The sequence below is a fragment of the Cercospora beticola genome, chromosome 7 (genome assembly GCF_033473495.1).
Source record: "Cercospora beticola chromosome 7, complete sequence".
NCBI classification, from domain to species: Eukaryota; Fungi; Ascomycota; class Dothideomycetes; order Mycosphaerellales; family Mycosphaerellaceae; genus Cercospora; species Cercospora beticola.
The window spans coordinates 958,841-977,666 of record NC_088941.1 but is presented as its reverse complement, the minus strand read 5'-3'; the positions used below and the strand labels follow the sequence as shown (position 1 = coordinate 977,666).

The following is an 18,826-nucleotide window of genomic DNA, read 5'->3' as shown; positions in this document are numbered from 1 at the left end:
GCTCGAAATTCGACTCTGCCAAGCTCTAACTTAGTAGGCTAAAACAAACACTACTTGCCACAGCTACAACAGATACCCTGCATACCTATCTAAACGGTGAGAGACGTTGCCAGTTGGTCCCTGTCACAGCGTGCCTATTGCAGCAAGATAGGAGGAAACTGTTCGGTCCTTAATGCAACCGCTCTCACACTTGCCTAGCCGAAGCGCGACATGTGTGGCAACAGCAGCATACATATACATTGTGACTGACCCCATTGCATTGCACTCCATCCAGCACAAACCCATTCTACACTACAGACTTCCGCTCGCTTCATTCCAGATTCATCACGACATAGTACGCATCCTACACCACAATCAAGGACTATACTGAAAGACCGAATCAACCATGCGCGGCCCCGTCTTCGCTCTCTGTGGCTTTCTAGCCTTTGCGTTCGCTGCCCCTCAGCCACAGGGCAACAACGCCAACGCTGCACACAGTGGCAACAACATGAACGGCAACAACGGCGGCTCCTCTGGAAACAATGACGCCCTAGCTGCCAAGCCGCAGCAGTGCGCTGGTCCAAATGGTCAACCATGCATGGACAACGCCGCAGCCCAACGAGTCGCCGAGAATTTCCGCACCCTGATCACCAACTACTCCAATGAATCCGCCGCAGCTTTCCTCTCGCCAGACTTCGTCGACTACTCCGATGGCGTCAACTTTCTGATCAATAAAGGCTGCCCACAGGGACCAGAAATCCTCGGCCAACCAACTTTCACATCCCTTGAAGACTTCCAGGCTGGTCAAGGCTCTCAGGCGAACATTCCTTTCACGATTCTCAACGTCTGGCACAACTGCGACTCCGTCACCATGCGGTGGATGACACCAGAGCCGGCAACAAATGTGCAGCCACCTCAGCCTGTCACTGGTATTGTCGTCATGGAAGTCTGTCAAAATGGCGGCCAGGAGCCATGGATCATCAGCACTGTCTACTCGGAGTTCAACTCTGGCGCCTGGCTTTACAGCTTGGGAGAATTCCAGCCACAGTGCTCAAATTAGATATCGTTCGCTGGTCACTAGAGACGGAAAGTGGCAGTTACACCTTGCTAAAGACGCGACGACTTTGAATGTCGACAAAACAGGAGCATGATGCGATGGGATGCAGCGAGCTTTTGGGAACAGAGGTTGCGGTTTCACACGAGAAATGGTTGATAGGATTGATAATAGCTAGGGAAGACAATGCAGAATGCTATCGTGAACAGACTGCAAGCTTTCCTCTGAGTTTGGACCCTCTCTGTCTGCGACACTGGGTGACGTCTTGGCGTTTCCGTCAAGGTGAAGTTGACTTTTGTGACAGGGATCATTCTGGAATCTGGCTGATCGACACAAAACACAGGTGGGGCAGAAGACTTTCTGCTGCTGTCTCATTTCGATTGGCTTTGTCGGTCGACTATTTTCGACAAGGCTTCACACTCGTACAGTCTGGCTGCATTGTTCGGGGACGTGCGGACGGGTGTCTGCAGTGCTCACAGACATGCGTATGCGCCTTCCCGCTTCTCACGGCCTTCTCAGTCTCTGCATTATGTCACAGTGTCCTCAAAATGCTTCGCCACTGCACGCAAGTGAGACGTCAGCTAGTTCGAGACAAGAAAACGCAGCAACAAAGCAGAGCGAACAGAGTGTGCAAGTATGTTGCAATACTCATGGCTCGTTGACAGCATACTCTCTTTGATTTTCAAGCAATCAGTCTCTACCCGAGACTCCTGCATGGCGCCAAAGCATGCAAATCTCGAGAAGATCCAAGATCCGTGGCTCTTGGGTCAAGACATCTACTAGACATGGCGTGCATGGCAAAGCCGTGCTCTGAGAATGGTTCTATCAGCGGCGATATTTAAGGGTTGCTTCTCACGTCTGATGTTGTTGTTCATACAATGCAACAAGAGCAAGTTCAACAGCGTCACCAGACCTCAAGCACACCAACTACCACCTACTCGCAAAAGCACGCTGCTCAGAAGCAAATCAAAAGCTGCTCACGCCGACTTCCTCAAAACACAAGTCTCATCATCAGCAAAATGCTTCCAATCCTCCCAATTCTCGCAACAATTCTGCAAGCCATTCTCTCCACCGCCATCATCTCCATCCTTGCAACCGTCAAATTCCTTGTCGGATTCTTCATGTCAAGCTTCACCACTGGCCTGACGCTCCTCTTGCTCAACAAACTTCTACCACGCGGCCAAGAGTACAATGCCAAATTTGGAGCCAGCAAAGAAGCCGCCAACAAGCTCAAATTCTGCATCGAAACGCTCCGACTTCTTTTCGGGAGCATTTTCTTGATGAACATGTTTGCTGTATGGGTCCGTGGTGATGCATTCGGTGGGAGTCCGGTCGAAATTGCAGTCGGGAGAAGTGTGAAGTTCGTGGTGATGGTATGTTTTGGTTCAGTGGTGCTGGCTGCATTGTGGAGATTGTTTGCGATTCGTGCTGTGGAAGACAGGCAGCAGGTCGGAAAGCAAGTGGTGGAAGGGGCTGAGATAGACGAGGAAGCAAGTGAGCATCATATGGATGGCTCGGATCATGGAGAGTCTGTCCATGACGGTGAGGTCGGACAAGAGCTTGAGATTCAGAAAGAGGAACTTACAAATGAGGGCAGATAAGGACATCGACTTCGCTCGCTGAGGAAGGGGGATCTGTGCGCGTCAAGATTGGGGATGATTTACGAAATGCTGTTCGGGCTTTGTAAGGCATGGAGATGTTATGATTCGTACCTAGCTTTCAAACTGGATTTGAGAGAGGCATCATGCCGGGGATGGATATGAGGCGTTGGGCGTACTGTAATATAAGTGTGGAATTGGACAATATTGACATGTTGAATTTTCACTGTTGCACTTGACATAGCAGTCATGACTGGTGCAATCGGGCCTTGCCCCTCACAAGAGTTTCGAGTACTTCCCCGCTTGCATACGTGAAGTCCTCTCGCTGAAGCAGAAATGGCGCCCAAGATGTTGTTGAAGCAGTCCATTGTCACAGTGCTCACTGAGCATCAAGTTTACATGGGGCTACGAATGGAAAGATGCGAAAGTCATTGTTCAGCAATTCAATTCAATGCGTTGAGTCTATCCTATCGTCGTCTACCTTGAAAAGGCATGCTGCAGAGGGAACCCGAATTCATTCATCAACCTCTTGCGCCAAATCTCAAATCAGAAACAAAATGACGCGCCTAGTCCATTCTCATTTGCCCGACGTGGCGCTTGTGCCCCTTTCCGTGTTGTCCGCGCTTAGCCTTCCTCCTCATGATCTGTCCGTTGACACAGTGTGTGCCTGGCGCGACAGCCTGGGGAATGGCGCAACCTTCGATGTCACAGATGCCGAAGTGCTCGGCATCTACGCAGACCATGGCGCCAGGGGTGGAGCATTGGACTTCGCCTTCGAGACACTTGCCGGAGCTGACTGTCGGAGCGGGTACGGCTGGAGCTGGTGTCGCTGGCGGGGGTGCTTGAGTCGAAGAAGCGGGTGCTTGAGGTGCAGGAGACTCAGGAGATGGTACTGGTACTGGTGCAACGAATGGTGATGGCGAAGCTTGAGAGCTGCCGGAGCCTCCTGCAGCGCACCCAGGTCCTGTAGGTACAGCGAGTGGGTATGTTCCGCCCTCGGTCTTCGTTGTGACGTACTTGCCTGGGTTTGGAAATTTGACGTTAAAGTTCTCGGTCGTTGGGCATTCTCCAATTCCGGCTTGATTGGCGACGAAGAGTTGTGGGAAGCTTTCGACTTCTGATCCGTCTCCTCCAGTGAATTCGACGTTTGCACAGTTCATGTACATCTCGCGGTTTCCGACGTTGTTGAACCATGTCCAGGCCATGATGGCGTGTCCATCCTTGACACCTTTGGGAACCGTGAATGGGAACTCGTTTACACAAGCGGTATCCGTGCTTCCCTCAGTACATTCGACGGCGTTTGCCAGATTGCCAGCGGCATCGGTCGGACAGCCTCCCTCGATCGAGTAGATCACGTGCCAGTTGGCCGGATCCTTTTGCTTCGCCGGATCTGTTTCGTACGTGATGGAGAGCTGACAGGAACCTCCTCCGTGTACAGCGGTGTTCGCGCCGCCACCGAGGTTGAAGGCCAGCTTCTGGGTGGATCCTGCCTCCATCTTCTGACCTCCCGAAGCTGGGAGCACTGCACCTTGGCAGGGGAATTGTACGCCTGACGGGTCAAGCGGGGATTTCGAGTCGGTTCCTTCAATTGGTTGAGGCGAAAGAATGAACATGTGTGCTCGAGATGTGGCGAGCGTTGCAGCAAGAGCTGCGAGGAATTGTGTTGCGAGCATGGTGTCGGTCTGTTGTTGTGTTGCTCGAGCGTGTTTTGCGAAGTTGCGTTTGGTTTAAGTGGCGGACTGGAGTGCGAAGAAGTGCCAGTTTTGTATGTTGCGAGCGTAAAGATGCGCCAGTGAATGTGCCAGAAACTGTCCTGAATGCTTTTCTAGTCAAGAACAATAGTATTGTCGAGCCCTGTCACTATTGTGCCAGATTTTCAGGTCTTGCAGTTACTGTCTTTAGGCAGCTGTGCGCTTGGCGCTGGCAAAAGTGATTCTGCGTTGTGCAATGCACAACACGAATTTTGTTGGGCTATCCAGTCAGTTCTTTCTGCCGAGACAACGTTCTGTCAAACACGTGAGCTGGGTCTGGGAGAGTGCGTTTATGAGGTCTTTGAAAGATGAACAAAGAAGTTCAACCGAATGCGGCTGTCAATGCCCCCGAGACAACACGCCGCTGGCAGAGCGCTCTCGAGTGCAACAACTTCATCTCGAGACAAATCAGCAGCAGCTTGGTCGCGTAACAAGTCGAAGTGACGGGCGCTGTCATCGTTCGCGCGTGTCGAATGAAGTTCAGCTGTAGGCTGTAGCATCAGCAATCTGTCTGGCAAGAAAAACAAAGAGCTCCAAACTGATGTCCCGCAATCGCACGGCATCGCTTTACCAGAGATAGCCCATTGTCTTGAAGCTGCCAGCCAGGTCACTGGCAGTCGGCAGCACATCCAAGGCCACTCCTTGTCCCAGACCATGCACCAGTCTTTACCAAGCTCCTAGACAAGTCGCTTTTCGGTAGTTCGACCATGTGGAGGGAGCCGAGTCATTGTTGCGGTCCCTTTGAAGCTCGTCGGGAACCGCAATTCTCCTCGATGAGATTGAAATCCATTCCCTTGTTGGAGCTTTGCACTGCCTCCGCTACTGAGCCTCCGGGCCTTCAAAACGGCATCTTTCAACACAATCGCGCGCGCAGTCTGTCGCGTGTCGAAGCTCGAGACACTGTGCGGTGCTCGTGTGAGGCCTGGAAACTGATCACCATCTGAACTGTTCATGGACTCGGCGTAGCGCGTGCTGCATCTTCATGCCGTCCGCGCTTCACACACAATTAATGAGTCGACGTCGTGTCGCTGTGTCGCGCACCAGATGCGAGTCCGTGAACGGACGATGATGTTGGCAACTTGGCAACGCGCGTTGTACACGTTCTCAAGCTCAATGTCTTGGCGTGAGCTTCACTTCACGTCAGCTGCTTCTGCTTTACGTTGGTGCACTCGCAATCGGCTACACAGGTTCAATTCATATCGTTTCCACCCACAATTTCTACTCATCCGACAGGACGAGCCACCGCATTCGCTATGCCAATCTGGTCGACGCTGATGAGTTGCGTCAAGGCGCGCAACTCGATGTCGTGTCCGGTACTTTCTACTCCCAAAGCTCTCGGTCGGCTACTCGACACAGCCGTTACTATGCAGTGAATTGCTCCTTCAAGAAGCTTCGCGTCCACGTAGAATGATCAAGACGATGACCAAACCCGGCTGCTTCTGCAGTGCATGGAAGGCCTGGCGTTGTCCATGGTTCTACATTCAGCTCACGATGAGATACTCACCTGGGCCGACAAAGGCCAGCCCAAGAACACTATGGGCACTTAGCTTGTCACGGATCAACATTCGCAGTAGGTTCGGATGTGTAACTGATCATACTTCTATCAACGTCTACATGATAATTCACTCGCGTGCAGAATCAGAATAGTAGCAAAGCCTGCTCTTTGTGGCGCAGGCACAAGCAAACGCCATCTTGATATACCTATGTATCACGAGATGAAAGAGTGTCTCCTCTCCAACACCGAACTTGGCTGTGGCACTGCCTGCCAGTCAAAGCAGCTCTGGAACACCTCGACCCACAGCTCATCACGAACACGCTTTCATAAGCCCACAACTTTCACTTTCACAATCAGTAACTCTCGATTGCCCACTATGGTCACGACACTGCACGACTTGGGTATTTCAATCAATGAGTGGGAAGATAACCGCTTGATGCGGGGGTTCCCAAATTCCTTGACCATCACTCAGTCCTTCAAGGCCCGGTTGGTGCCAGACCAAGTCGAAGTTCCGATACCCTCTGGATGCCTGTGCCAGCTCAAAGCCATCGATGAGTCCTCTGATGGAGTACCACGGATGGTCCGACTGGACATTTTCAATAATGCCGAATACCGGGTGTTTGCGAGTAAACTGGAAGAATGTGCAGCTCCAGATTGGTTCGCTGTATCGCAAATTCGATCTGGAAATGGTCATCTATTAAGCTCTCGCTCATTCGCCCGGTCCAACGCAAAGGACGAGCCTGTGCCTACAGTTCCCACTGACTCTGATCCACAGGCTACTCAAGTTCGAGTTCTGAATCGAGCCATTCACGTGGTACTCATGGATGGCAGTATTTCAATAATGACACCTGGCACGACTGTGGATATATGCGAGTCAAGTCGCGTGGAAGGTTGTCGAATTCTTGCCCAGTGTTTTGATACACGTACTGATCCGACTAGGGTTCTGCATACTTCGCACGGAAGACGATCGGATAGCACCAATATGGCGTTCTCATCTCAAGGGGATCTCACAGTGGAAGATTGAGGGCGAAAAACCCTCTGCAGAGCCTGAACCCCCTCAGAACTTCACTTCATCTCACAAGGAGAAGCATCGACTGTATGTTGTCTGTCATAAAACCTATGGAATGGGTCATCAAGGACACCTCTTCCCACTTGAGGAAGGCGCCAAGGTGTTACTTACAGCGACGTGCAACAGATGTAAGTCATTCGATGTTGAATCTCTTGCGGCGTTGAGATGAAGTGCACAGATGCTAACACAGACCAAGTCGGCTATTTTCGCGATACTTCGGGCAACATCTTTGTCCTGACAGATGACCAAATAGAGGACTCTCTTCTTGGCATGCCTGTCTCAGAGCTTCCCCTGCTCGCTGTCCCGCCCGCTGAACTACCTTCATTGTTCAAACGGTGGCTCGAGCAGGCAACACATCGCCGCCACAATGACCGTGTAAGTCCAGGTACGACGATGATGTCCGATGTCGTTGGTACCAACCTCAGCCGCGACCAAATTGCCAACTTACCCAAGAATCACGAAGGCTTCCCATTGCCACCTTCGGGCTTCGTTCCACCACTTGGAGGCTGCGACGTGCTGGCCACTCAGTTCGGGTACTATGACTTTGCATCAACGGCAGACCAAGACGCCGCCCATGCTCTTGGCCTGGAAGCGGCTGGCAGTGTAGTCTGGGCTCTTCACTATGGCATAAGTGGAGTAACAGACATCAGATTGATATGGGTCCCGGGCACTTTGGAAGGGACTCAGGCGCCGTTTGGAGCATGTAATGCACATGTGATGATAACCATCATCAACTTTATGCGATTGTGGCATTTTGGCAAAGGCTCAGTACCTCCCGACGAGCTGCCAATTTTCACCGGTCTGGACGAATTCTGGCACGAGCGTGAGGGTGCTAATGTGAGTATGCTACATAGCCTGCGTAGCGACTACCCACCCGCCAGGCCACTCCTCAGTGAGATCGACATCGAGCGCCAGATGTACGATCGGCAAGGCTATCTCTCTCGTGCGCGCCGGCGAGCTACTCCTTTGCGCAATTTCCGCACAAATCCAGAGTCCAAGGCAGGCGATCTGCAGCAAGAAATCTTACGGGCTTCTGACAGATCCTGGCAATTCAGACAACCTCTTGAGCGGCCTCCTATCGACCCCTCGGCTCCAGAACACGAGAGGACATCAACCCACCCTTATTTTCTGCACACAAGTTATCATGAGCTGCTGCCCGATGTGCTCTATCTCTTCGAGAAGACTCCAGATCGCAAAGCAGGCGTTGCTTTGCGAAAGAAGGTTTTCAGGAGGGGAAATGAGTGCATTGCAGCCCTGGATCTCAAGTTGCCTCTTCTCAACGCCTACGGCGAAACAAAGTCCACGATCGTCAGAACGTACGGCGACAATACGGCTGAGGTACTTCTTAGAGACATCCCTTTCGCTCCCGCCCGCATTGCCAGCAACGAGTGGGCCCCACACATGGGCGCCATTTATACGTTGGGCATTGGTCGAATTGGCTGGAAAGAAATGGTCGCACGAATGCCGTACATCACACGCACAAACAGTACCTGGTATACGAACAATTGGACTGAAGCATGTCGTCGGTATCGACTTATTCCAGACAAGATTCTCGAGTACAAAGATAGCCCAATGCCGCCGCAGTTCAAGGCAAACAACACTTTGCGGGGCATAGCCCCGGGCGTGGTTGACCCGACAGTTGCCTATGGCAGGCCTGTTCAAGATGTGGCAGGCAATTGGCATGGCTCAAACAAGGTCGAATTCGCAATTGACGACACTGATGAGAAATCGCCTGTGGAGAAGTTCGCGAATGCCGTGGGCGGGAGATCCGGTCGTGAGAACAGAATAAAAAAAGCTCGCCAGGAAAGGATTGCATGGCAGACGGAATGGTCGCACAGTACTCCAGAAGAAGCCGACGAAGGTAACGGGGGCGAAGAAAAGGAGCAGCGCTGATACTCGCACGACACACATTGATCGAGTCGGGAACAAGTAGCAGCTGAGTACGGTGAAAAAGAGAGCGAGGAAAACCTTCGCATAGGTGTGCATACTGGGAACGGTCGCGTCTATGGCGACCCTCTCGAGAGTGACCGACTTGCGAAAAGTGTCCAGTGCAAGATTGTGAACATTACATGCTAGGCCAATTCTAGCTCACCGCCTCCTGTGGGGAGTGGTCAGAGGCCCAAATAGAGCACAACGCAACAGAAATATCATCGCTGACTACTGCTCACATTTCAGATGTTCTTCAATTCCTCGCTGATTACATTGCTTCATCACCCTTGGCCACTCTGTTTTTCTTCACATGATCAGGAACCACTTGCGGCGCAGACTCATGCCCGCTCAGTGCCCTCTGTCTTCCAAGATCCTGCGGTCCACCATACCGACCCTCCGCCACAGCTTGCTCATCCCGCGCAGGCTTCTTCGTACCGCCCACCACCGCGATCGTCGAACTCGAAGCAGCCCGGTATCCATGTTGCGGTCGCACATCGCCAGGTCCAAAACCAAAGTACTCATCCCAAGCCTTCTCGTCCCCATCAAACACGGGAGGAAAAGGAGAAGTCTTCGCAAGAACATGGGCCGGCTTGACCTGCGGAGCAGACTCATGTCCACTGTTCGTGCGCTTCCTGCCGCCGAGATGGATGCTCTGAGGTCCGTTGAGGCCGTGGATCTCAGGTTCCTTGTTCTTCACGTTCCCGGCTTGCTCTTCAGCCTTCTTTTCCTCCTCCCTCCTCTCCCAAAGCGTGAATTTCCCGACATCCCTGCCAACAACCCTCGACGCTGGAGTCCCTGGTCCGGACATCAGAATGCTGCCCAGACTGGTTCTTAGCTGACTCATTTCCTTGGTCAGGACGTCGATTCTGAGTCCTAAGCTGTCCATCTTGATGTCCAAGGCGTCAACCTTCTCCTCGAGAAGCGAGACTCTCTCACTCAACTTTGTCAAAGATCGATCGTGCTGGTTCAGTCCATCGAAAGCTTCACTCAGGCGCTCGATGTCCTCAGGAGTGTTGGTGGCAGATCGCATGCTGGCGTCTTCGATATGCTGCATTGCTGGAATCGAAGGCGAAGTATGATCCTGCGTGGCGACTTTCTTCTTGGTCAACAGAGGCTTGCTTGCGGGATCGAATGCGGTTGATTGACGACGCGATGCTTCTTGAGCTTCTTTGGTAGGAAACGTGTGATGAGTGGGAAACATTTTTGGCGAGTTTCGATGCGAGAATATAAGCAATTCGGACAGGTCTGAGAAATGCATTCACAGCGGTGATATACATGAACTGTTCGCATTGCTTGCTGTACCGTGGTGGCCACGATCTGTGTAGCATATTGATCGTGTTGTTTGCCGAGCTGGCTTCACGGATGATATGGCAAACATGCTAGAGTTGTTGTAGCTGTGTTCCATACTGATCTCTGCGCCCATATCAGCGGAGAACACATGTCGTTTTCGCTGCGCAGCGGCAGGGCATATTTCTTGCCCGCAGGATGCCACCTCTCACTTGTCAGCTTTGCCCACCTTCTCCAATACCGCTCGTACAGCCTCAAGCGTCCTCTTCGCCTCCTCTCGTTCCTTCTGATCCTCCACTCTGAGGTCTGCTCTTCCTCCATCCCTCACCAGCCTCAACATCCTCCCTTCCACATCAGCCAAGACTCTCCTCGCATCTTCTCTCACCGTGCCAGCAAATACTTCTCTTTCCTTCCCGTATTTGCTCTGCAATCTCCGCAATGCCCAGACAAGCCCAAAAGCCGCAATAGCACCACTCTCATAGAGTGCAACACCTCCGCTCGCAACCCACAGCCAAGCAGCGAGTGCGCTGGACCCACCCATTGTAGACAGGGACGCAAGCATGAGGCGCTGGGCCTTTGCGTGCAAATTCGGAACCATCTCATGAAGGATCTGTTCGCGTGCGAGATTAATCGTCTGCGGCCAAGGAGGATTGAAGAGCGCATTGAGACCAGTCTCTTCTCGGATTTTGGAGAGGAGAGGAGGCAGTTGCATCAACTCTGCTACCGTCTCCGGCCGGCCATCTTTCAGAATGCCCTGCTGCACGCCATCGTAGTCCGCCATTTCTTTTTCCGTGCGTTCGTCAAGAAGAGTCTTGCCGCTTGTCGCAGTGGTCACTGCCTCAGAAGACTTATCTTCGTCTTCGATCGGCTGAGATATTCCACGAAGTTGATTTTCTGTAGCAACACCAGCTTCCAGAAGTCGGCCTGAGAGGAAAGCCAGGTTTTGTTCTGCCTCGACAAGCCAGCCTCGCCGAAGGACATCTGAAGCGGAGATTGATACTTCATCGATTCTCCAGAACAGCCGCCACCATACGGTGCGCTTCCAAGCAGGTCCCAGGAAAGCCGTCGACAAGTTGGTCTGCAGGTCATGATGCGCATCTTTCGACCAAGTCGCCACAGCTTCTTGAAGGTCGCCTCGTTTCGAGCTCGGGACAGATTGTGCTTCGTAAACTTCCAGAGCACTGCCGTCTGCTGCTTGGACAGCAGTTTCCGTTCTGTGAAGCAGCGAATCCAGCAAATCTCGGACAGCAGGCTTCAGATAATCGTCTCCCTCGCCAGTCTTCGAGCTATTCGATAGCCAGGTTGCCACAGTGCCCACCTTACTCGCCTGCCATTCCCTGCTGAACACAGCTCCATTGGCTCTGTTCTCTCTGAACAGTGCAAGAGCATGTTCCGCCAAACCGATGTCCACGACATTCCCATCTTGGCCACCCATCTCTGTGGTACCGTCTGTTCTCAAAGGCAAGGAAACCGCACTCTGTATCATTCCGTTCTGCTCCAGTCCCCTTGGCATCCTGCCCAACTCCACGGCCCCGCTCACACCTTCAGCGACAACAATCGTCTTGTGCACAGGATACCTCACAAACCCCACTCTTCCTCCCGCCCCGGGAATTGTCAGCGCAGGTACCAACAAACTATCCTCCCACTCGCGTAGCCTCTCCTCCTCCGGGACACCATCCTGCGAAGCAGACTTTGCAGCATTCAACCCCGTAATCAAAATCTCCATTCCAGCTTTTCTCAGCAGCGGACTTGAGACCCTCAGCTCCCTCCCTCTACCTGTGTTTCCGCCTCCACTAACACCCACATCTTCCACCTCTTCTCCATATCTCACTAATAACGTCCCCGTCCCATCACCCTCCAAGATTTGTTTCTCCCAGCTTTCCACTCCATCACTCAACGCGTCTGCCAACAGAACTCTTACCAACCTCCTTGCAGCCTTCTCACCCTTCTCTCCCAAGCCGAGGAAAGCAATGCGTATCACAGGATCCTCTGACTCAAGAGATCGAAGAGCGAGTTGCAGGCGCGCAAGATCGATGTAGCTTGATGTTGAGGACTTCTCTAGTTGTTGAAGGGCTTGGTAGAGAGGCTTGAGGGATTCGGGTATGGATGTGGGGGCATTGATCGCTGTGGAGGAGGCGAGCGAAGCATAGGAACGTGAAGCCTGAGGGAGGCTTTTAGGCTGGCGGAGTCTCTGTCTGTAGGTTCCATTGGTAGTAAATGGTTTTTGAGTCTTGATCGTGAGAGAACGTGTCGCTGCCGCCGTTCGGGAGTGGTTGGGGCGCTGCGATTGGCGTTGTTGAAGTTGCTGCGGTCGCGTGCGATTTGTGAAGAGACACGATGGACAGATGTATCCTTCAGCGTCCACGGCGCGTGCAACGCGCGTGGAAAGCGTCGTGCGAGGAGGCATTAGATGTGATGTATAAGAACAAGGTCAACGGGAAAGCTGCATTGGAAGCTGCATCGAAAGCTGGGATGGAGCTTCACTTTGCGCCGCTACACCTGCCAAATTGGGCACGCTATTGATGAGCTGGGACGGGAAAGTATGGCAAATTGATTATGACAGTGATGTTGATACAGTGTCTTGTACAATGTTCCATGCCGCTGATCCAGCTACTGGTTCTGTTCGTCCCAAGTGCCACAGCTCCCTCACTCTGACTGTGAGCATCTATCTGAATAGCTTTCTCCCTCCCATCCGACTAGCCGCAACATCCCGGTTCTCCATCCCGTACAAACTTATGCCCGTGAAGCCCACTGTCCCACCATTTCTAGCTTTCTTATATCTCCGAAGCGCTTCTCGGAAATGGTCTGGCTGGAGAGGTCCGCGATCACATTCTTCAACAGCCCGCGATAGTCCCCAAGCGCCCGGCTGAACGTTGGCGAAGTCATCTGGAAGCTCGTCTTCATCCGCGTCGTCCTTCTTCTTGTGCTTCTCTGGTGTGCTCATAGCTTCGGTCGTTTGCGTCCCGTTCGGCAGACCGTTGGGCTGAGAAGCGGACGGAGTAGCCTCTGGTATGTCGGCCACCTTGCTAGTGGGCGAGGTCGGTTCCTTCTTAAGTCCCCTGCTCGCCTCAACATCCATCTCATCGTCTTCAGCCTTTGCCTTCTCCGGCGCACTCGAAGCCTGCCTCTCTTCGTCATGCGCCGCCTTATCAGATTCCTCCAATTCCTCCCTCCCAGTCATCAACTTCAGCCTCTTATACGCCTGCTGCGGTTCTCCATCTGGCCTCAAAGGCTGCACCGCCATCCACTCAGCCTGCACCTCCCTCGCGCTCTCAATCAACATGCCCGCAAACATCTTCGTATAAGCGCCCACCACCGTCACCACATTCTGCGGCACACTCTGACTCAGCGTCGCGTTGACCAACCTCCTCACATCCGCCGTCCGCAGCTTCACCTTATTATACGTATCATACCTCTCTTGATGTTCCGTCGGCACCGCCTCTCGGAACAAATACCTCCGCTGATTATCGCGATCCAGTTCCGCAGGATCCATCGTGAAAGCTTCGCCTCGCGCTCCCAGACCATCGTTATCTTCATGATCATCGTCTGAGTCTTCTGCGTCCGGTTGTGAACCTCCACCAGTGACGACCGAAGGCGCACCAGCCGTACTTCTCGCGCCCTTCTTTCGCCCATCTTCCCCACCAATTAACGAAACGCTTCCTTTGCGTGAGTTAAGACCTTTCATGCCCGGTCTTCCACGCGTCCGCTTCTCCCCACGTTTGCGCTTCAGACTTCCATCAGCGGGACCACTAATCGCGCTGTTGATTTCCGAGTCGAGATCGCCATCGTCGAGATCATCCTCGCCGGGGGAGAAGCGGAGATGCTTTTCGTCTTCTGCTGTAGGCGGGAAGGAGGTCTGACGTAGAGGGTGAGCGGAGCCTGTCGAGGGTGCTAGCGACGGTTTGCGCGACTTCGGGAGCGCGAGGGAAAGGCCGCCTGGTCTCTTCTGAGAAGCTGGTGCTGACGAGGACCCGGGCGGCGAGCGCGCGCTGTGCGGTGGTGAGGCCATGATTGCGGGACGGCCTTGTCAGAGAAGTTGTCGCAAGTTCCAGAGGTGGGAGGTACAGCTCGAACGAGGCAAGTGGCGCGGCTTGGCACATGTGATTGTGGAGACGAGCCGCGAAGTGAACTTGGTGAATGCTTTCATGTTGAAAACGATCTCTGGTAGCACGCAATGACAAGATCTTCAGAACGTGCTCGTGCAAGTCGATTCTCGAAAGTTCCAGGTCATGTCGGGTATGATACAAATACTACAAAATATGGCGCAGCACATCAACACGTCCATCATCAGTTATATCCATTCTTGTCTCTGCCCTCAAGAACCCAAACCAGGCCACGCAACGAACTTGTATTGCGCCCCTCCCTTGCGGAGAGATTTCCGGTCACAAAGCTCTTCAGCTGTCGTTGTATGTCCCTGTCACCGGTCCCAACTTCTCGAATATGTACGAGCCATCAAAGGCCTAGTATCTTCAAGTCAGCACCTCAATACTATTGAGCAGCTGCTGGTGGTTCGCGAATAGGTAGTGTGGTACCGTTACCATTGAGCGTCGGCGTTGCAGTACCACTGCCAGCCTTTTGCTTCAGGGTGAGTGGGAATGGATAGTCCTCAGGCTCCTCCTACAGATTTGGTCAGTAAAACTTCATGTAAACATCGTTCATGTGCACAACTCACCTCTTCCGGCAGCTTCCACGCAATGTAGTCTTCTGTGCTGAGACCTTCTCGACCCTCTTGTATCGAGGCAAAGTCACCAGGCGTCATCATGCCGCTGCGGTCCCGAGGACTGCCTGGCGCCGACAGTGGTCGAGTGATCTTGATGCTCTCTGTACCATCGAAGAATCCTGGCTCGTCCTCGCCCTCTGCAAAGCTGTCTGGGTATGCTCGTCTTAGCGCAAGCTGTCTTGCCTTGACATATTCCATGCCCATTCTCTTCCAGTCGAGCAGATCGCTGAGGCGTTCTGTTCGGTTTCGCTGGTTGATGCGTTGTCGCTTGCTCTTCTTCGTGAACTCGTACATGAATTCTGTGAGCTGGTTCACGCTGTCGTCGACACCCTTCATTCTGCGGTCCACGATATAGATACCGTAATCTGCGGCGTTCTCGATGAGCTCTTCCATGTAGCAACCAAATCCAGACAGGTTCGTTGTGATCGACGGCACGCCCATGACTGTACACTCGGCTGGCGTGTAACCCCACGGCTCGTAGTATGAGCTGAAAATACCCATATGTGTGCCTCGGACGAAATCGTCGTAGTCCATCGGCAGAACTGGGTTTCCGGAGCTCAAGAACTCGGGGTGGAAGACAACCTTGACGCGATCGGAGGGGTGGTTGAAGAGCTGGCAGCGGCGCATCTGGTTAAGGATGGGGTCTTCGCTGTCGTTGACCAAGTTGTGTGTAACGATCGGTGGAAGTGTGTGGCGCTTCATGGCGAACAATCTCCTGCGAAGCATGATCTTGTCTTGCGCACTGAGCAGGTCTTTCTCGTCTGGCGGATCTTGACCATCTTGCCAGGCGATCGACTTCTCGAAAAGCTTCTTGCCAATCTCTTTCTCAATGTGTCCAAGAGTATCCTTCAGTGACTTGACGACTGCTTGACCCTTTAGAGCTTCAACAGCGAGGGACTGTGTCTGTGCTGGGAAGATCATGAACGCCACCACAGTCATGTCTGATCCAGCGGCCTTCATGCGGTGGTTGAGACGAGCCAGAGATTCGATGAACATGTCAACACCTTTGTTTCTGTACTCGTATCGTCCAGCAGTGAAGAAGTAGAGGGTCTTGTCGGGATCGAAATCGTTGTGTCCATAGAAATGGCCGCGGACAAAGTCTGTAATGCGATCCTTGTTGGTTTGGTGCAAATTCTGGAATTCGTGGGTAGCGGAGAACTTCTTGACGTTGAGACCATTTGGCAGGACGCCGTCAGGCTTTCGCTTCAGCAGATGCTCACTCTCGTAAGCAGTGATATGGCTGACGGTGGTGAAGACATCTGCCGAATGGGCAGCACCGCGTTCTATGCAGTATCGGTGGTAGATACCACGCTTTCCGGCCTCGGCGTCAACGTCGAAGTACTGCAAGTTGTTGTAGAAATCGACAGAGCCAGCGCAGAGGTAGCGGCCGAGGAGCGTTGCGTGAGTGGTGAAGATGGTCGTTACGTCGATCTTGCGCTTCTTGCACAGAGGAAGTGCGACACCTGCAAGCCACTCGTGGAATTGTGCGATGACGGCACGTTCCTTCTCGTGGAAGACGTACTATTGGAGATTAGTCTGTGCCTGGTTGTGCCACTGTGGCAGAATAGCGAGGGACCGCAACTCACCTCGCCCAAGAACCAGGCAATCAAGTAACCAAATACAATTGCCTCGTTCGTTTCGTGGTCATCTGGAGGACTGGGAATACCAGCAGTCGACCAGAGATCACCCTTCCACTCATCGAGCTTGTAGTATCCGGTACCGGTATCGAAGAGCAGCACTCGAGGAGCGCCGTCAATCAACCACCTTCCGTACATGGTCTTGATGCCTCTCTCATTCATGTTCTTGATCGTAGCGATCAGTGCTGGATCCCTCGGCTCGATCTCTTCCACCTCGACGGCGGCGGATGCGCGGTTCAGCGGCCCAAGCAGTGTGTAGCTCGAGCCATATTCTGCGGTTGTGACTTGTGCTTTCGATTTGAGCACACTGTAGATACCGCCGACGCGGTTGGCGACCTCAGTGGCCACTTCGAAAAGCACATGGTTGTGCACGTCTCGGCGGGGTTGGTCGCCCATATTGCGGATGTGGTGTGAGGGCGGTTTTTGGTAAAGACTGGACGCAACTCGTGGCCTCGGGAGTTTTGGAGGCAGGTGTCACTGTGGAGAGAAATGTATCAGTGGATCGTTCTGGAGATCGTGTGGTGCACGCAAGTGAGTGTGATATGAGACAAGTCGGAAGCTATGAATGCGGAGAGTGGAGCGACATCATTGGGGAAGCTGCATCGGGACGAATTGAAACTCACCTTTGTGTGTTCCGGTCGGTTCCACTACTGCTCAAATTCTTTCCACGATGGTTGTTCCTCCTGCAAATGTATCACCAAGGGAGGGAGAGGTGTGTAGAGGAAGTGGAAATTGTTAAAGAGGGAAGTAGTGTAATGGTGAGTAGCCGAGAGGCTGGTGCGAATTGGTCCGAGCAAGCAGCACAAGCTCGAGCCCTGCTGCTGGACAAGCGAGAGATGGTGGAGAAACTGACGTCGGTCTGGAGGCAAATACTGACGAAACAGCTGCGCATCAATGGTGTCGGTGAAGATGCACTGCTGCTCAGTATATAATCTCATCCGCGGCGCTCGACCCCAGCGCCGACGCAGCATGGAACAGGCGACATTGCACGCGCGGGTCTCTCAGCAACACGGCCAGGTTGGGCAGGCTTGGCTCGTTGTTGAGGCGATCTGCCTTCAACGACCAGGCCACGAGAAAAATGGAGTCTGAGCTCAGCACAGCTCTCTCCACGCGCCCCTCCGCATCCAGCTGCATCTCCAAAGTCTAGCCGCAAGCCGGCCTCGAACGCCGACGCAGTCGGTCCTTCTTGCGCCATACCACCGCCCGGCAAACCTGTCGTCTGTCACGCGCACAGCGCCACCCGTATAGCTCGACTTCCGCAGTGCTGCACTTGTCCCGGCGGGGTTGTACAGTATGCACAATGGCCATACCGTCGCACCGGCGGGAGCATCGTCGAGACGTCAGACTGCCCATGCCGGTCGTCGGATCTCCGATCCCTGCATCGACGAGCGCTGGCGGCCGTTTGAGCGCCCAACAATTCACTGAACTGCTCGACCATGGACCAACGCGCACATGTCTCGGCCACTAATCAACCGCAGCACCACTAGCAAATCCTCCTCCACCACCCTTCTGGTCGTGATATCGGCCATACGAGTGAGCAGTCTGCGATCAGATGGAGATTGCGTTGGAACCGGCGTTACAACTGCCAAACGGCCAACTTGTCAAATTCTATTTCCATGCCGATTACCGTCCCTGCTCACATATATCTGGGCTACGCGCTCCGTGAACCCAAGAAGCTCGATGTGTGCTCGTATTTCCTTGCCCTCAGCCGCATGTCCAAATTCCACTGGCCTTCTGGTACCTGCCTCCATCAAGCACGCCGGTCGAAATGCAAGTCTCTTCCTTCCCATTGGGAACTGGGATCTGACGTCTCTGCCCTCCGCTCACGACCTCGCAATTCTTCGACCCAGTGAAGAGAGTCAAAGTGCAGATACCGTGGTCGACCTGTCCAATGCTGATTGTGCTGTGCGTCAATGGCGTGCAGTACATGGACTGACAAGTATGGCACGTCAGCGAAGTCTTCAGCAACCGGGAAAATTCTGCATACCTTGATTACACCTTCGCCTGTACGTATCCCGCAGCCATCCAGATCGGTGATCGTATCAGTCGAGACGGAGCCAATCTTCGTGCCAGGAGTGAAGCTCTTCCCAGAGAAGAAGCCCAGAGTGGTGTTTTGCGCGAATGGTTGAGGGTAGGTGCCTGGGTTACCGGTGGTGATTTGAGGTAGTGCAAGAGCGCTTGCCGAAGCAGCGAGGCATACTGCAGTAGCGACGAGGTACAGCATATTGTTTATGCTGCCAGTAGGTCAATCTGTATGCTGTGTAGGTGTGTGTGTGTCGATGTTTCAAGCGTTGCAGATGCTTCGTC

General features: G+C 53.3%; 9 protein-coding genes across 9 annotated transcripts; 3 read left to right on the top strand and 6 right to left on the bottom strand.

Annotated features, from left to right (window-relative positions):
- Positions 1 to 385: 385 nt before the first annotated feature.
- Positions 386 to 1,039, top strand: RHO25_010642 (uncharacterized protein; the record flags this gene model as incomplete). Its single annotated transcript, XM_023602455.2, has 1 exon — positions 386 to 1,039. One exon carries the CDS (start codon positions 386 to 388, stop codon positions 1,037 to 1,039), a length of 654 nt encoding a protein of 217 aa, XP_023450971.1.
- A 1,013-nt stretch (positions 1,040 to 2,052) lies between these two features.
- Positions 2,053 to 2,634, top strand: RHO25_010641 (uncharacterized protein; the record flags this gene model as incomplete). The annotated part of the gene is made up of 1 exon (XM_065603307.1): positions 2,053 to 2,634. One exon carries the CDS (start codon positions 2,053 to 2,055, stop codon positions 2,632 to 2,634), a length of 582 nt encoding a protein of 193 aa, XP_065459379.1.
- Positions 2,635 to 3,197: 563 nt separating this feature from the next.
- RHO25_010640 (uncharacterized protein) lies at positions 3,198 to 4,304 on the bottom strand (the record flags this gene model as incomplete). Its single annotated transcript, XM_023602456.2, has 1 exon — positions 3,198 to 4,304. The coding sequence occupies one exon, from the start codon at positions 4,302 to 4,304 to the stop codon at positions 3,198 to 3,200; it is 1,107 nt and encodes a 368-aa protein (XP_023450970.1).
- Positions 4,305 to 6,253: 1,949 nt separating this feature from the next.
- Positions 6,254 to 8,839, top strand: RHO25_010639 (uncharacterized protein; the record flags this gene model as incomplete). Its single annotated transcript, XM_065603306.1, has 3 exons — positions 6,254 to 6,767; positions 6,817 to 7,074; positions 7,143 to 8,839. 3 exons carry the CDS (start codon positions 6,254 to 6,256, stop codon positions 8,837 to 8,839), a joined length of 2,469 nt encoding a protein of 822 aa, XP_065459378.1.
- Positions 8,840 to 9,143: 304 nt separating this feature from the next.
- On the bottom strand, positions 9,144 to 10,076 carry RHO25_010638 (uncharacterized protein; the record flags this gene model as incomplete). The annotated part of the gene is made up of 1 exon (XM_023602458.1): positions 9,144 to 10,076. One exon carries the CDS (start codon positions 10,074 to 10,076, stop codon positions 9,144 to 9,146), a length of 933 nt encoding a protein of 310 aa, XP_023450972.1.
- A 294-nt stretch (positions 10,077 to 10,370) lies between these two features.
- On the bottom strand, positions 10,371 to 12,569 carry RHO25_010637 (uncharacterized protein; the record flags this gene model as incomplete). Its single annotated transcript, XM_023602459.2, has 1 exon — positions 10,371 to 12,569. The coding sequence occupies one exon, from the start codon at positions 12,567 to 12,569 to the stop codon at positions 10,371 to 10,373; it is 2,199 nt and encodes a 732-aa protein (XP_023450975.1).
- A 258-nt stretch (positions 12,570 to 12,827) lies between these two features.
- On the bottom strand, positions 12,828 to 14,171 carry RHO25_010636 (uncharacterized protein; the record flags this gene model as incomplete). Its single annotated transcript, XM_023602460.2, has 1 exon — positions 12,828 to 14,171. One exon carries the CDS (start codon positions 14,169 to 14,171, stop codon positions 12,828 to 12,830), a length of 1,344 nt encoding a protein of 447 aa, XP_023450974.1.
- Positions 14,172 to 14,650: 479 nt separating this feature from the next.
- Positions 14,651 to 16,915, bottom strand: GSY1 (glycogen synthase; the record flags this gene model as incomplete). Its single annotated transcript, XM_023602461.2, has 3 exons — positions 14,651 to 14,779; positions 14,835 to 16,403; positions 16,469 to 16,915. The coding sequence occupies 3 exons, from the start codon at positions 16,913 to 16,915 to the stop codon at positions 14,651 to 14,653; spliced, it is 2,145 nt and encodes a 714-aa protein (XP_023451225.1).
- Positions 16,916 to 18,223: 1,308 nt separating this feature from the next.
- RHO25_010634 (uncharacterized protein) lies at positions 18,224 to 18,743 on the bottom strand (the record flags this gene model as incomplete). The annotated part of the gene is made up of 2 exons (XM_023602462.1): positions 18,224 to 18,451; positions 18,507 to 18,743. 2 exons carry the CDS (start codon positions 18,741 to 18,743, stop codon positions 18,224 to 18,226), a joined length of 465 nt encoding a protein of 154 aa, XP_023451226.1.
- Between the last annotated feature and the right edge of the window lie 83 nt (positions 18,744 to 18,826).